This window comes from Corvus moneduloides, chromosome 26 (genome assembly GCF_009650955.1).
Source record: "Corvus moneduloides isolate bCorMon1 chromosome 26, bCorMon1.pri, whole genome shotgun sequence".
Lineage (NCBI taxonomy): Eukaryota > Metazoa > Chordata > Aves > Passeriformes > Corvidae > Corvus > Corvus moneduloides.
The window spans coordinates 3,767,123-3,781,910 of NC_045501.1; the positions used below are offsets into that span (position 1 = coordinate 3,767,123).

General features: G+C 56.9%; 2 gene segments (V, D, J or C); both read right to left on the reverse strand.

Annotated features, from left to right (window-relative positions):
* Window positions 1-607: 607 nt before the first annotated feature.
* Window positions 608-7,679, reverse strand: LOC116455810. The segment is given in 2 exon segments: window positions 608-1,090; window positions 7,562-7,679. Coding segments are annotated over 2 exon segments (559 nt in total).
* Window positions 7,680-8,709: 1,030 nt separating this feature from the next.
* LOC116455811 lies at window positions 8,710-9,823 on the reverse strand. The segment is given in 2 exon segments: window positions 8,710-9,080; window positions 9,420-9,823. Coding segments are annotated over 2 exon segments (420 nt in total).
* Between the last annotated feature and the right edge of the window lie 4,965 nt (window positions 9,824-14,788).

Genomic DNA, 14,788 nt, shown 5'->3' on the forward strand with positions numbered 1-14,788 from the left:
ACCCCCGCTTGCATTAGCGGATCGTGACACATGGGCTGGGTGGCAATGTGTGCCCTCAGTGGCACATTTCTGAGACAACACTGGCAGGCCTTTGTAGACAGGCCAGAGGATGCCATGTTCCCCAGAAAGCACAGAGCCTTTTCTGAAGGAGCAAGCGATACCTTGGGAAAGGCCCTGATGCCCTCCCTGCCTCGCACAGGTCATCCCAGTGTGCACATGTAGCTGTGGCTGGGGGAGGCTGTTCGCTGCCGTTAGGAGCCCAGCTGCACACAGCCAGCGCTGAGAAGAGGGGCTGAGCGCTGTCGGTGACTCTAAGTTGGAGCTGCCAGTGTGGGTGTCAGTGCTGGTATCGGTGATGGTGCCGGTGTCTCTGCCGGTGTCAATGCCGGTGCCGGTGTCTCTGTTGGTGTCTCTGTTGGTGTCAATGCCGGTGCCGGTGTCTCTGTTGGTGTCGCTGTCTCTGTCGGTGTCTCTGTCAATGCCGGTGTCGCTGTCTCTGTCGGTGTCTCTGTCGGTGTCAATGCCGGTGTCGGTGTCTCTGTCGGTGTCAATGTCGGTGTCAATGCCGGTGTCTCTGTCGGTGTCTCTGTCGGTGTCAATGTCGGTGTCAATGTCGGTGTCGGTGCCGGTGCCGGTGTCGGAAGCGCCCCGGCAGCCCGGCACGAGCGGGGCGAGGCGGCCCCGGCGGCCGAGCGGCAGCGCCCCCTGCTGGCCGCGGGCGGCGCTGTGGCCCCGGCCCCGCCCGGCCCCGCCCGCGGCGGTTCGTGCCCGGCCGCAGCCCCGGCTCCTCTGCCCGTGTCCCCCAGCGCGCAGTAATACACGGCCGCGTCCCCGCGCCGGGGCCGCCGGAGCCACAGCGCGCTGCTCCGGCGATCTGCCGACACCCACAGACCGCCCGCAATGTCCGGCAGCTCTTTGGACTCCTTCACAGTGAGCGCGAGGAGTTCGGGTCCTCGGCCCGGGAGATGACGGTACCACTGGATCCAGTCGTTGGTCTGGATTTTGGGATGTGAGCAGCTGATGTTGATGCCGGTGCCCTCGGTGGTCTCCAGCCGTGCTTCCTGCTGGACCTGGGCTCTGGCCACAGCCACTGCCCAGGAGAAAAGAAGAATCACTTTTCATCAGCAGCAAATGCCGTGCACGCGGATATGGGATCGAGCAGAGGAGGACAGATCTGAGCTAAGTGAGCTCTTTTCTGAGAGTAAAGTATGGAGAGACAATTTAAGCGAGAGTGGTTGCTTGGACATTGTATGTGGGATATTTAGGAGAAGAGTCAGACTGCAGAAGGGGAGATTGGAATGAGGAAAAGGGATTGACTGCAATGAATGGGCGGGTGGATGAAGGAATGAACGAATGAAGGAATGGCTCAAGAACTGGAGTAATAAAAGCGGCAAGTTCGGAAGGAATGGATTCATTAAGGAGAGAAAGGATGACGGCAGTGGGTGCAAAAAGGGAGAGGAGGAGCAGGAGCGCCAGACACGAATCCCGAGCCCAATGCTGATCCCAGGCAGATGCAGACCCAGCCCCGGCCACCGCCACCTCCACTGCCACCCCCGCGCACCGAGCAGCACCGCGGCCAGCGCCGCCAGCGCCGCGCCCCGGCCCCGCCGCATCCCGCCGCTCCGCCGCCCGAGCATCGCTGCTCCCGCCAGCCCCGGCTCTCTGCTGCGGCCGTGCCGCCTCCTCTCCGCCGCCTCCACTCCTCTTCTGTCCTCTCCGCCGCCGCCAGCTCCGCCCCGGGGCTGAGCCCTGCACCGGCGCCGCTCGGGCTCTCACCGAGTCCTGGCACGGAACGGAGGCGAGGCGAACGCGGTGGGAATGGGGCGGCGGTCCGGACTCTGCACTTCGGAGGTGGCGGGGCCGGGGTGGGTGCCAGGGGATCGGGCTGGTATCGTGGAGCTCAAGATTGACACTCCATGTGTTCCTTTCACACCCATGATCCGTTCCCTCGCATTCTCCCTTTGCCGTCACCTGGCGACTCCTGAATTGGCCTTCAGGGCACGGATTTGTAAGAATGGACAAGGGGCACGAGAGGCAGAGCGCCCCGCTGGGCTTAGCACTTCCTCTGGGGGCACAGCTCGGTTGGGATTTTGCCAGGGCCTTTGGCACGAACCTCCCGTGAGGCAGTTTATAGAGAAGAACCTTCCCCAGAGGAGGCACAGACATGGCACGGCATCTCCCACCTGCTCTGGAGTCATGCAGATGCAGTCTGCATTCATGGAGAGCAGGGGTAACACAGGTGGAAGGTCAGCGATGACAAGGCAGTGTGGTCTGTGGACAGACATGGATTCAGAAACATCTGTGCTTCCATGGAAAGGATAAGATGCAGGAAAGCCAGGAGAGGACTAGAAGGGTTTCTCCTCTCCAAAATGAGTAGCTCGATTTGCTCAGTCTGTCCTCACATGCCTAGATTGACAGTGCCCAAATACACTTGGTGGCCTTTGTTGCACACATTTCTGTTGATACATTTTTTGGACTGGAGAGCTCCAGCATGGCTGAAATACTCCAGGTGTGGGCTCAAACGGGCCAGAGGGGCAGGGTCACCTCCCTAGACCTGCTCACAGCACCGTGACTAGCACAGCTAAGGATGCAGTTGCCCTTCCTTGCTGCAAGGGTGCTGCTGTCTCATGTTGTGCTGGATGGCTCCTAAAACACCAGATCCTGTTGTGTGGATCTGCTTCCAGGACAGACAGCTCTCAGCCTGAGGGACCTGTGTGGGAAAAGAGTGTTAAGGGGTCTCAGTCATCTCTAGGTGCACACCTTGCCTGCCCTCCCATCTCCACGGAGATGTGATCTGGGGACAAATGAATGGGGTTTGCTCTTGGTTCCACTTGTCCCTCATTCCAAATGCATCTCCATGGGGGGGAATGTGGCCTGGCTGATGTCTCCCAGCAGAGCTTCCTGGCAATTACCTCCCCAAGGTCAGTCCATGGAAGAGTGAAAGTCCTTAACTGCTCTGTCTTAAAGCTCAACATAAGCCCAGTGTGACAGGCAGCCAGGCAGGGAGACGGGCTCAGGAACTTTGCACGCTCTGCACAGCCCTTGACAGAAGAGGGTCTGCTGTGGACACGCCTGCGGGGCACAAGGACGTGCTCTGGAATCCAGACAGTTACGGGGCTCTCAGGCTGAGATTCCAAGGTGGAAGTTAAAGGTCCTTGCGGGGTGAAGTCCAAAACAGTCTCCAGGATGCTGGTTTTCCCTGTGCAAGCCACAGGGTATGTCCTTCCTCTCACAGCACAGAGACATTAGGCTTTGTGATCCCTTCCTTCAGTCTGTGTTTGCGACAAAATCTCAGCCTCTGCTTCACTCAGCACCTGCTCACCGGGCTGCACAGGTACACTTGGCATGAGGTTAGACAAGAGAGGGGCTGTGTCCCAACCCTAATGCCACCAACAGTGCATTGAAAAGAAATCCACTCACGTGGATACAGGAGGTGGAAAGGAACCCTCAGTCTTTCTTCCTGGCCACGAATCCAACCTGAGGCAGCACAGGGGAGAAGCAGCTGTGCACTGGCCTGGAGACACATGTCTGTGTGTGTGTGTGTGTGAGAGCACTCGCAGCCATGCCGAGGCACTCTCAACCTTCCAAACAGAATTAAGCTAAGAATCCAAACTTGGGTGAAACCTTTGTTGGGGCCTGCAATCGGCAGAAGCAGAGCGTGATGTTTAGAGCAGCTGGGAAAGGAGGTCTCAGGAAGCAGGGACTGCATTTCAGTGCCTCTTCCCTGGACAAATCTCCTGCAGGATGCTACATCCTTGTTCAACTGCACCCAGGCTCCTTCTGAATCTGGCAACCAGCTGAGTCGGAAGCCCCTTCCCTTTCTCTTTCTCTTCCAGAATGATCCACTTGACAAACATCTCAGCTGATGTTGTTTTCTTCTGAGCCTGCTGTCATGGCAAAGATATGGGTGGACACTGTGTATTAGAGAGAGGCTGAAATGTGGTTGCAGGGACTCCTGCTTAAGAAATTAGGAGAGACACGCCATGGCCCAGGCTGCTCTTTGCAGGGCAAGGAAGAAAGTGGCTCCTTGTGAAGGCTCCAGCTCCCAGCTCAGGAGTGGCCTTGGTTGCTCTCATTCACCCTTGCGCTCTGTTTCCTGTCTGCTCCCTCTCCCAGGTGCACCTCTGACTTTGAGACGTGTCCTGCTACACCCCGTGCTGGCCCTGCCAGCCCTGTGGCCCCACACCACCGGCAAACAGCTGCAATGAGCCCTGTGTCCGGCAGTGCCAGGACTCCACCGTGGCCATCCAGCCCTCGCCTGTGGTTGTGACCCTGCCTGGTCCCATCCTCAGCTCCTTCTCACCGCCGTGGGATCCTCCACCTCTGCTGCTGTTGGCAGCATCCTCAGCTCTGGCAGAGCGCCCATCAGCTCCGGGGGCTGTGACCCGTCTGGCATTTCCAGGTGCTACTATGGCAGAAGGTCCCTCCCCTGAAGAAGATGCTGGGAAAGCCCCATGGAGACACCTTGAGGAAATCAGAACATGGTACTGGGGAAAGGATGGACATTTTTCAATGTTGGTACCAGGACAGCTGGAAGGCTTTGCCTTTCCCTTTTCTTTGGTCTCCCCTTGGGAGCAAGGTCCCACCAAGGGCAGCCTGGTGGGGACCATCTGCCTCGTCTCCCTGTCTGGGACAGGTAGACAGGCACCGTACAGGAACTTCTCCACTACCAAGGAGGACACACTCTCAGATGCCCCTGGGCTACCAGCACTGCTGTTCTCCGCTTGTGGGGACTTTCCTTCTGTCTTTGTGACTCATTAAATCTTTCTGCTGCATTCAGGTCTGGCCTCTGTGCAATCATTCCCCCCCTGCAGACACTTTCCAAGCTGTCAAAGGTGAAGGGAGCCTACCAAGGCTGGGGCCCTAGAAGACCTGCTGTTTACAAACAGAGGAGTGCTGGTGGGAGATGTGGTGGCTGGAAGCCGTCTTGGGCACAGCAACCATGAAATGATGGAATTTTCAGTATTATGTAAAGGACGGGGAATCGACAAAATCTCTACCCTGGATTTCTGGAGGGTGGACTTTGGCCTATTCAGGACACTGATTTGCAAAGTCCCTTGGGAAGCAGCCCTTTAAAACAAAGGGGCCCCGGAAGACTGGTTATATTTTAAAATAGAAATCTTGAAGGCACAGGAGCAGCGCGGCGCTATGTGTCGAAAGATGAGCTGGTGGAGAAGAAGACCTGCGTGGCTGAGCAGGGGCATTCCTAGGAACTCAGTGAATAAAAAGAAAGTGTATCACCTTTGGGAAAAGGGCAGGCAGCTCAGGAACAGTTGAAGGATGTTATTAGGTCACGCAGAAAGAAAAGTAGACAAGTGAAAGCTCAATTAGAACTTAATCTGGCCAATTCTGTTAAAGGTAATAAAAAGTGTTTTTACAAACACATTAAGGAAGGTCGAGGAAAATCACATTTCTTCACTGGATGCCGTGGGGAATATATTCACCAAAGATGAGGAAACACACCTGAGGTGCTTACCACCTTCTTTGCCTCACTCTTTAAGAGTAGGATTGATTATCCTCAGGACAACTGGCCTCCTGAGCTGGGAGACAGGGAAGGCGAGCAGAATGGGACGTCTGTAATCAAGAAGGAGGAAGATAAAGATCTGCTAAGCCACTTAGACGCTCACAAGTCTTTGGGGTTGGATGGGATTCACGCTAGGGAGCTGGGGGAAGAGCTCATTAAGCCAGTGCTGAGAAGAGGGGCAGAGCAAGGACGGTGACTCCAAGTTGGAGCTGCCGGTGTTGGTGTCGGTGCTGGTGTTGGTGTCTCTATCGATGTCAATACCGATACCCGTGTCTCTGTTGATGTCAATGCCGGTGTCGGTGTCTCTGTCGGTGTCAATGCCGGTGCCAGTGTCGGTGTCTCTGTCGGTGTCAGTGTCGGTGTCGGTGTCGCTGTCAGTGTCAATGCCGGTGTCTCTGTCGGTGTCAATGCCGGTGCCGGTGTCTCTGTTGGTGTCAATGCCGGTGTCGGTGTCTCTGTCGGTGTCTCTGTTGGTTTCTCTGTCGGTGTCAATGCCGGTATCGGTGTCTCTGTCGGTGTCAATGCCGGTGCATCTGTCGGTGTCTCTGTCGGTGTCAATGCCGGTGCCGGTGTCTCTGTCGGTGTCAGTGCCGGAGTCGGTGTCTCTGTCGGTGTCTCTGTCGGTGCCGGTGTCTCTGTCGGTGTCAGAGCCGGTGCCGGTGTCTCTGTCGGTGTCGGTGTCTCTGTCGGTATCTCTGTCGGTGCCCGTATCGGTGTCTCCGTCGGTGTCAATGCCGTTGCCGGTGTCTCTGTCGGTGTCTCTGTCGGTGTCAGTGCCGGTGTCGGTGCCTCTGTCGGTGTCGGTGCCGGTGCCGGTGTCGGTGTCTCTGTCGCTGTCAGTGCCGGTGTCGGTGTCTCTGTCGGTGTCGGGGCCGGTGCCGGTGCCGGTGTCTCTGTTGGTGTCAATGCCGGTGTCGGTGTCTCTGTCGGTGTCTCTGTTGGTTTCTCTGTCGGTGTCTCTGTCGGTGTCGCTGTCTCTGTCGGTGTCGGTGCCGGTGCCGGTGTCGGTGTCGGTGTCGGTGTCGGTGTCGCTGTCTCTGTCGGTGTCAGTGCCGGTGTCGGTGTCTCTGTCGGTGTCTCTGTCGGTGTCTCTGTCGGTGTCAATGTCGGTGTCGGTGTCGGTGCCGGTGCCGGTGTCGGAAGCGCCCCGGCAGCCCGGCACGAGCGGGGCGAGGCGGCCCCGGCGGCCGAGCGGCAGCGCCCCCTGCTGGCCGCGGGCGGCGCTGTGGCCCCGGCCCCGCCCGGCCCCGCCCGCGGCGGTTCGTGCCCGGCCGCAGCCCCGGCTCCTCTGCCCGTGTCCCCCAGCGCGCAGTAATACACGGCCGCGTCCCCGCGCCGGGGCCGCCGGAGCCACAGCGCGCTGCTCCGGCGATCTGCCGACACCCACAGACCGCCCGCAATGTCCGGCAGCTCTTTGGACTCTTTCACAGTGAGAGCGAGGAGTTCGGGTCCTCGGCCCGGGAGATGACGGTACCACTGGATAGAGTCGGTCTTCTGGATTTTGGGATGTGAGCAGCTGATGTTGATGCCGGTGCCCTCGGTGGTCACCAGCCGTGGCTCCTGCTGGACCTGGGCTCTGGCTGCAGCCACTGCCAAGGAGAAAAGAAGAATCACTTTTCTTGAACAGAAAATGTGGTTCAGGGGGAGATGGGAGAGGACGACAGATCAGAGCTAACTGGGGTATGTTTTGAGAATAAAGGATGGAGAGATTATTTCTCGGAGAGTGTTTGGGAGAGGACGAGAACGTATGAGGGATGTTTTGAGGGAAAATCAGAACGAAATGACAAAAGCAGACTGGCTGAGAGGTATACATGGATGGATGGATGGATGGATGGATGGATGGATAAAGACATGGAGAAAAAAGGCAAAGTGGGAAGCAATTATTTTACTGAGGGAAGAAAGCATGACAGCGGAGGAGGAGACAGAGGGTAAATAAGAAACGAAAAGGATCAGGAGGGTAAGAGATGACTTTTGGGCTGGGGACGGTCTCACACAGCCCGCCGACCCGGACGCCCCGACACCACCATCCACACACACCGAGCAGCAGCGCGGCCAGCGCTGCCAGCCCCGCGCTCCGACACCGCCGCATCCCGCTGCTCCGCCGCCCGAGCATCCCTGTCCTGTCCTGTCCTGTCCTGTCCTGTCCTGTCCTGTCCTGTCCTCTCCTCTCCTCTCCTCTCCTCTCCTCTCCTCTCCGCCGCCTCCAGCTCCGCCCCGGCCGGGCTCAGACCCCGCCTCTCACAGCACCACCACAATGAGCGACACAAGGACGTTTGCCATTGCCAGGGACAAGAGACAGCTGCGTCCCATCCCACACAGCACCGACACTGCATCGGAAGCAGATCCGCTCCGCCACTGGCAGCCCACGAGCGGCAGGATTGCCGAGCCTCTCGCCGTGCCCCCAAGGCACGGCTCCTCCTTTTGCCCTCTGCAGCGCTGCTGAGAGCGGCTGTGTCCCGCCTGGGGCCGAGGGCACGGGGGCTGCCAGCCGTGCTGAAGCCCCGCCCGTGCTGTTTGTCCCGAGTTCAACTGATCCTCCGAGCTGGAGTGAAACCGTCCTTGTGGAGCCTGAAATCAGCATCAGCGGAGCGTGAGCTTTGGAGGGGCAGGAGAGGGAGGGCTCAGGAGACAGGGGCTGCAGTTCAGTGCCTCTTCCCTTGAGACATCTGTAGCGGGCAGCTGCCGTCCCCACTCAGCTGCGCTCAGGCTCCTTCTGACCCTGGCAAGCTGCTCTCTGTGCTGCTCAGGGCCAGAGCAGTGCTCGGTATCCCTGGCCCAGTCAGGAAATTCCCTCGCGGTGAGGGACACACATGCACAGACACGGCTTCGTGCACAGCAGTGTGGAGCCCCACACAAATCTGTGCTTCACGTGTGTCCATGCAAACGGGGCTGCTCCAAGAGCACACGAGGCAGGGACACAGAACCAGCCCTGGGCTCTGCTGAGGACGTGTGGGGCCAAAGCAGCAGGGCTGGAGTGTGGAAGGACAAGGTCCCAGACCTTGTGTCCCAGACAAGCACAGTTACTTAGAGACTGCACAGTGTGGAAATGAGTCAAAATAGTCCAGAATATTTTCCCGAGGGAAGTGCTAGCATGGATGGGGTGAAAACCATCAGACCGTTGTACAGACGTAGGGAGGTCCCTTCTGGTGAGCATCGGTGCGATCTCAGGGTCCCTTGCCCCAAGCTCACCCTCTCACAGATACATCCCCTCTCTCCCTCCCTCCCCTGGGTTGTTGCACAGCCGAGGAAGTTCCCTGCACCAGGGTGTCTTGCACAGCACAGAGGTACAAGGCACTGTCAGAGACCTCCACTTCCTCCACCTGCAGGACACTGTATTTCCCCGTGGTGTTCAGGTGCGTGGTGATACGGCCGCTGTGCTTGGCGCCAGGCCCTGCGTGATAGGAGACCAGCTGTGGGGCTTGGCCTTTCTGCACCTGGTACCAGAGCAAGCCATAAAAGTTATTGGTCTGGTATGTGCAGGTGGTCTGGAAGGGATGTCTCTGCTCCACTATGACTTGTCCATCTTCCTGGGTGACCTTGATCTGCCCCGTGGTGCCTGGAAGAAAATCAGTGTCAGCAGCTCCACACAAAAGGACTGCAGACAGGAAGAGCAAATTTGGTGCAAAACCCTGGTGGAGAAAGGTCAGATGCAGATGGATTGAAGGCAAGAGGAAAGACAGAGAAGGGCTCTGGGGTTTCTCTTCTCTCCCTTCCCTTTTCCTTTACAAATCTAAGAGCTTCTTGAGCAAACACTTGCAAAACCACAAACAGAAGCAGAGATTTCGCAGCCTTTTCCCTCTGTTCACTGATATTTCCCCACACGATCCTGGGAAGGCTGTTGAGGTTTTCCTGGGGGAGAAGAAGAAGGGAGCCTCAGGGAAAAGCCAGGACTTACCCAGGAGCTGGCCCAGGAAGACCGTGAGGATGAGATAGGCGAGGTGCATGCCGAGACCAAGCTGCGTGTTTGCTGAGTGAGGGAGAGGCAGAAACCACCTGCCAGCCCCGAGATAACAGAGCTGCCGGAAACCACTCTCTGGGGGCAGCAAAGGAAGGAGCGGAGGCGGGGCAGAGAAATGACCTGTCCTTCCAGTGCCTGAAATGCTCCTTCTGCGTGTCTCCCTCCTCCAGCAGCTGCCCCCGTGCCTCCCTCAGCCACCGGCATTCTGACCATTCCGTGCCTCTGGGGCCTCAGTCATGGGAAGGGGCTGTTCCCGCTCAGCTCGCAGTGGAGTCCTCACCTCCCCAGCTGGAATCACCAGCTCTGCTGCACACCCAGTGCCGGGCATCTGGGAGGTCAAGAGCTTCTTCCCCAATGAGCTTCCCCATCTTCCCGTGGTGTCCTCAGCTCTGTGGGGTCATTGCTATTTCCTCTGGGAACATCAGATTCCTCTGTCTCTGTCGCTTCTCCCCTGCCTTCCTTCAACTCCCTGGGATAAACGCCCAGCTCCCTTCCTCCCACCCCCTTTTCCGAGTCAACTCCAGAGTGATCCCATACTGGTCATCTTGGTTTCGTCTAAAACGGGTTTGTCACAAAACCCCCTCTAGAATGACGTGAATAATAAACAATACAGGTAATGATAATGGTCATATGAGGAACATTCTCATGCAACTGTTGCACCTCCCCATGGTTTAGAAGGGGTTTCTAGAGAAGTGGAGGGTCCTGAGGCTGTCACAGATTTTCCAGCTGAAAGGGCAGGATCAAGCTTACCCTGTTATGGGCTCCTTTGATGCTTGTGCCTTCTTAAGCTTCAGAACAGAGATAAGACAATAAGACACGTACAGGGAGATGAGGATTCTGCACTTGTGCTGAGAAGAGATACCAGGGCCACATCACTGCAGTCTGTCCTTTCCTGGGCCTTGTGTGTCCTCTCTCATCATCCCTAACCCTTTGTCTCGCTTGGCTGCACCTGCCTCCTCCTCAGCGTCAGCCTTCACAGCTTCTTCAGCACATCTGACTCCCTTCCCTCTTCAGCCTCCAAGTAACTCCTAGAAGATTCAAATCTCTCACTTTCACTTCTCCGTTGAAGGCTCGATCATTCCTCTCATCCTCTCCTCGTGGTTTGCAATATTGAATCCCATCATGGTTTACTTTGCAAGGGACCTCTTCTGGGCTCACTTGGTCCAAGCCCTTGCTCAGAAGGGCTTACATAGAGCAGTTTGCCCAGGCCACGTCCAGATGGCTTTTGGAGAACTCCAAGGCTGGAGGCTCCACAGCCTCACAAGCATTCCTTGGTGACTGCTCCCTAATCCCACAAGACCCCCTAAACTCTCCATTCTCGTCATTTTCCTCTTGTCACTTCTTGTCACTGACAAAGCTCAGCCTGAGCCACTTCACAGCAGTTTCTTAATGGCCCATTAATTAGAACCTGATGAGCTCTGAGCTCCCTCCTCCTCTCCCTTATCACCTACTGCCACATTGGTGTCATTGTGTGCTTTGTTTGTCACTTTCCCTTTTCCTTGTTCTTCCCTTGGCAAGGGAAACGGACGTGATGTGAGCCTTAGAGAACCAGACACCCTGGCCTTGCACATGCCCTGACAGTGGCCTCTGCTGAACTTGCTCAAGTGAGGCAGTTCCTGAACATGCTGAACGGCTCCTGTCCCCAAAGGAAATGGGGTCTTGTCGCGGGTTCGGTTTGTAACCGGGCAGAAACACCAATTTAGTGTAGTGGTTTGGTCTAAAATACTCATTACTGTTTATCTGCTGTGAGATAAGAATTAGGAGAAATGCAAAGCAGGCACCAAACTTGAAAGAATATAAAGACGTTTATTAACAGACCTAAAAGAAGAAAAAAAAATTATACCACCTTCAGAACTCTCCTCCTCCTCCCACCTTCCTCCCTTCTCCCACTGACAATGTGAAAAGACAACCCTTTAGATGTTCAGTCTGTTTACCACTTCCATAATAACCTTGTTCAGTCCATTTAGAAAGAGAAGTCTCTTCTTGCTTATGCTATGAAAACATTATCACAACGAGACAGCCGCCCACTTCCAAATATTGTTCAGTCCATTTAGGAAGAGGAGTCTCTCTGCCTGCATGTGAGTCCTTTCCCCCGACTTGCAGCTTTTCCCGCAACTGCTTTCGAGGGTCCACTCTTGAAGTTTTTTGGGGTACAATTTTAAGGTTGAGCCGTTCAGAAACAAAAACAGAGGCCCTTCTCCTTCCCTGGGAGCAAAGGGTCTTCATCATCTTCATCTTTAGGACTATCTCTGGGAGCATCTCTAGGAACTGAGGTTTTCTCCTTTCCCATTTGGAGCAAAAGTCCTCATTTGGTTCATCTCTCCCTGTCCAAACTTCTCATGAAATTACAGCTGCGTCAGCATCTGCCTATCTCAGCGCAGGTGCTTCTGCTCACGAGTTGAACACTCCACCCCCCATATCTTCATGAAATTACAACAGGATACTCTGGTATATCATAGCTTCACAAAAGAATTTCAGCTTTAAGCATCTCCTCTCTCTCTTCCTTCAGGTTTTCAGCTCTTCACAGCAATAAAAAGGGTTAATCTCACCTCGGCCTTGCAGCTTTGCAGCTGGAATGTTGAATGTTTCTTATCGCAGTGGAGAGGGGGGAGAGCTGAGCCGCTCCGGCTGCCCACGGCAAGGCAGTGGGGGGGGGTTCCACGGCTGGAACAGGTCCATGGCTTCAGGATGGCCGTGGCCCGGCCCGGCCTGGCCCAAGAAGGGCCTGGCCGGGCCCACTGGGCCCTGCTCGGGCCCTGCAGCCACCTGTCCCAGTGCCGGAAATGAGAGAGAGCTTGGGGGGGGAGTTTGCCTATTCTTAAATGTGGATCACAGAGGTGATCACAACTTTAAGTGGCTTAGAGACTTGTCCATATTCAAACTGGCCAGCTGATAGGTTCTATCAGTTCCCAGAGGAAACTGTAAGCACCCCTTAGCAAGGACGTCCCTTCCGGGACTATGCTTGCTAACCTATGACAGGTCTCTAGAGCAAGTCTCTGCAGGGAAACCTCATGTGCAGCTCGGTCTTTCAGGTGTCTCCCTCCAACGCTTGCAGCATTGCTAAATCCTGGCATCTGCTTTGCAGGCTGCCTGAGAAGTGACAAACGTGAAGGAAAAGGGACCAATCCGTTTCAGGTGGAAGGTGGGTGTGACAGAGCCCTCCGATGATGTGAAATGCTCCTCTAATCCAACACATTCCTTGTTTTCCCTCACAGATATTCTACTGCTTCAGTAAGGTGCTGAATCCTCTCACGGCTGTTTCTGGACACCTGAGGATTAGAATAAAACGTAGTTAACTGAATTCCAGCCTCAGGTGGGATTCAAAGTACACCTTCCTTACACATCTAGATGGGAAAGTGCCTTCTCATCCACGTTCCAGTACGATGCAGAGACATTTCCCCAGGGACAGAGATGGAGATTTCCCTGTCACCTCAGCAAGACTCCCTGCAAACATCTCTCCCGCTGGGACCTACCGAGGTGACGGCACTCCATTTATGAGACCATGTGTGCCTGCCAGCGCAGCTGCTTTGTCAGCTCCCAGCACAGATGCTGGCCTGAAGGAGCAGCTCTGCTTTGCAAAGCAGGCTGGGAAGAGCAATGCACGCGCCCAGAGGGCCAAAGGCCATGGCAGAGCCGCAGCCCGCAGCAGTTTCCTGCCAGGCAGAGGAGGCAGAGGGGCGGAGGGGAGGCCGGGCAGTGCGTGCCGAGTGTGTAAGCGCAGGGGGCAGGCTGTGCGAGCCGTGTGTCCGGCGGCCGTGCAGGGCTGTGTCGGGCGCGGTGTGCGCGGGCTCGCTGCGCAGGAAGGAGCTGCGGAGCCGCCTGAGGCCCGGCGGCCGAGCGGCAGCGCCCCCTGCTGGCCGCGGGCGGCGCTGTGGCCCCGGCCCCGCCCGGCCCCGCCCGCGGCGGTTCGTGCCCGGCCGCAGCCCCGGCTCCTCTGCCCGTGTCCCCCAGCGCGCAGTAATACACGGCCGCGTCCCCGCGCCGGGGCCGCCGGAGCCACAGCGCGCTGCTCCGGCGATCTGCCGACACCCACAGACCGCCCGCAATGTCCGGCAGCTCTTTGGACTCTTTCACAGTGAGAGCGAGCAGTTCGGGTCCTCGGCCCGGGAGATGACGGTACCACTGGATAGAGTCGGTCTTCTGGATTTTGGGATGTGAGCAGCTGATGTTGATGCCGGTGCCCTCGGTGGTCTCCAGCCGTGGCTCCTGCTGGACCTGGGCTCTGGCTGCAGCCACTGCCAAGGAGAAAAGAAGAATCACTTTTCTTGAACAGAAAATGTGGTTCAGGGGGAGATGGGAGAGGAGGACAGATCAGAGCTAAGTGGGGTATGTTTTGAGAATAAAGGATGGAGAGATTATTTCTCGGAGAGTGTTTGGGTGAGGACGAGAACGTATGAGGGATGTTTTGAGGGAAAATCAGAACGAAATGACAAAAGCAGACTGGCTGAGAGGTATACATGGATGGATGGATGGATGGATGGATAAAGACATGGAGAAAAAAGGCAAAGTGGGAAGCAATTATTTTACTGAGGGAAGAAAGCATGACAGCGGAGGAGGAGACAGAGGGTAAATAAGAAACGAAAAGGATCAGGAGGGTAAGAGATGACTTTTGGGCTGGGGACGGTCTCACACAGCCCGCCGACCCGGACGCCCCGACACCACCATCCACACACACCGAGCAGCACCGAGGCCAGCGCTGCCAGCCCCGCGCTCCGACACCGCCGCATCCCGCTGCTCCGCCGCCCGAGCATCCCTGTCCTGTCCTGTCCTGTCCTGTCCTGTCCTGTCCTGTCCTCTCCTCTCCTCTCCTCTCCTCTCCTCTCCTCTCCACCGCCTCCAGCTCCGCCCCGGCCGGGCTCAGACCCCGCCTCTCACAGCACCACCACAATGAGCGACACAAGGACGTTTGCCATTGCCAGGGACAAGAGACAGCTGCGTCCCATCCCACACAGCACCGACACTGCATCGGAAGCAGATCTGCTCCGCCACTGGCAGCCCACGGGCGGCAGGATTGCCGAGCCTCTCGCCGTGCCCCCAAGGCACAGCTCCTCCTTTTGCCCTCTGCAGCGCTGCTGAGAGCGGCTGTGTCCCGCCTGGGGCCGAGGGCACGGGGGCTGCCAGCCGTGCTGAAGCCCCGCCCGTGCTGTTTGTCCCGAGTTCAACTGATCCTCCGAGCTGGAGTGAAACCGTCCTTGTGGAGCCTGAAATCAGCATCAGCGGAGCGTGAGCTTTGGAGGGGCAGGAGAGGGAGGGCTCAGGAGACAGGGGCTGCAGTTCAGTGCCTCTTCCCTTGAGACATCTGTAGC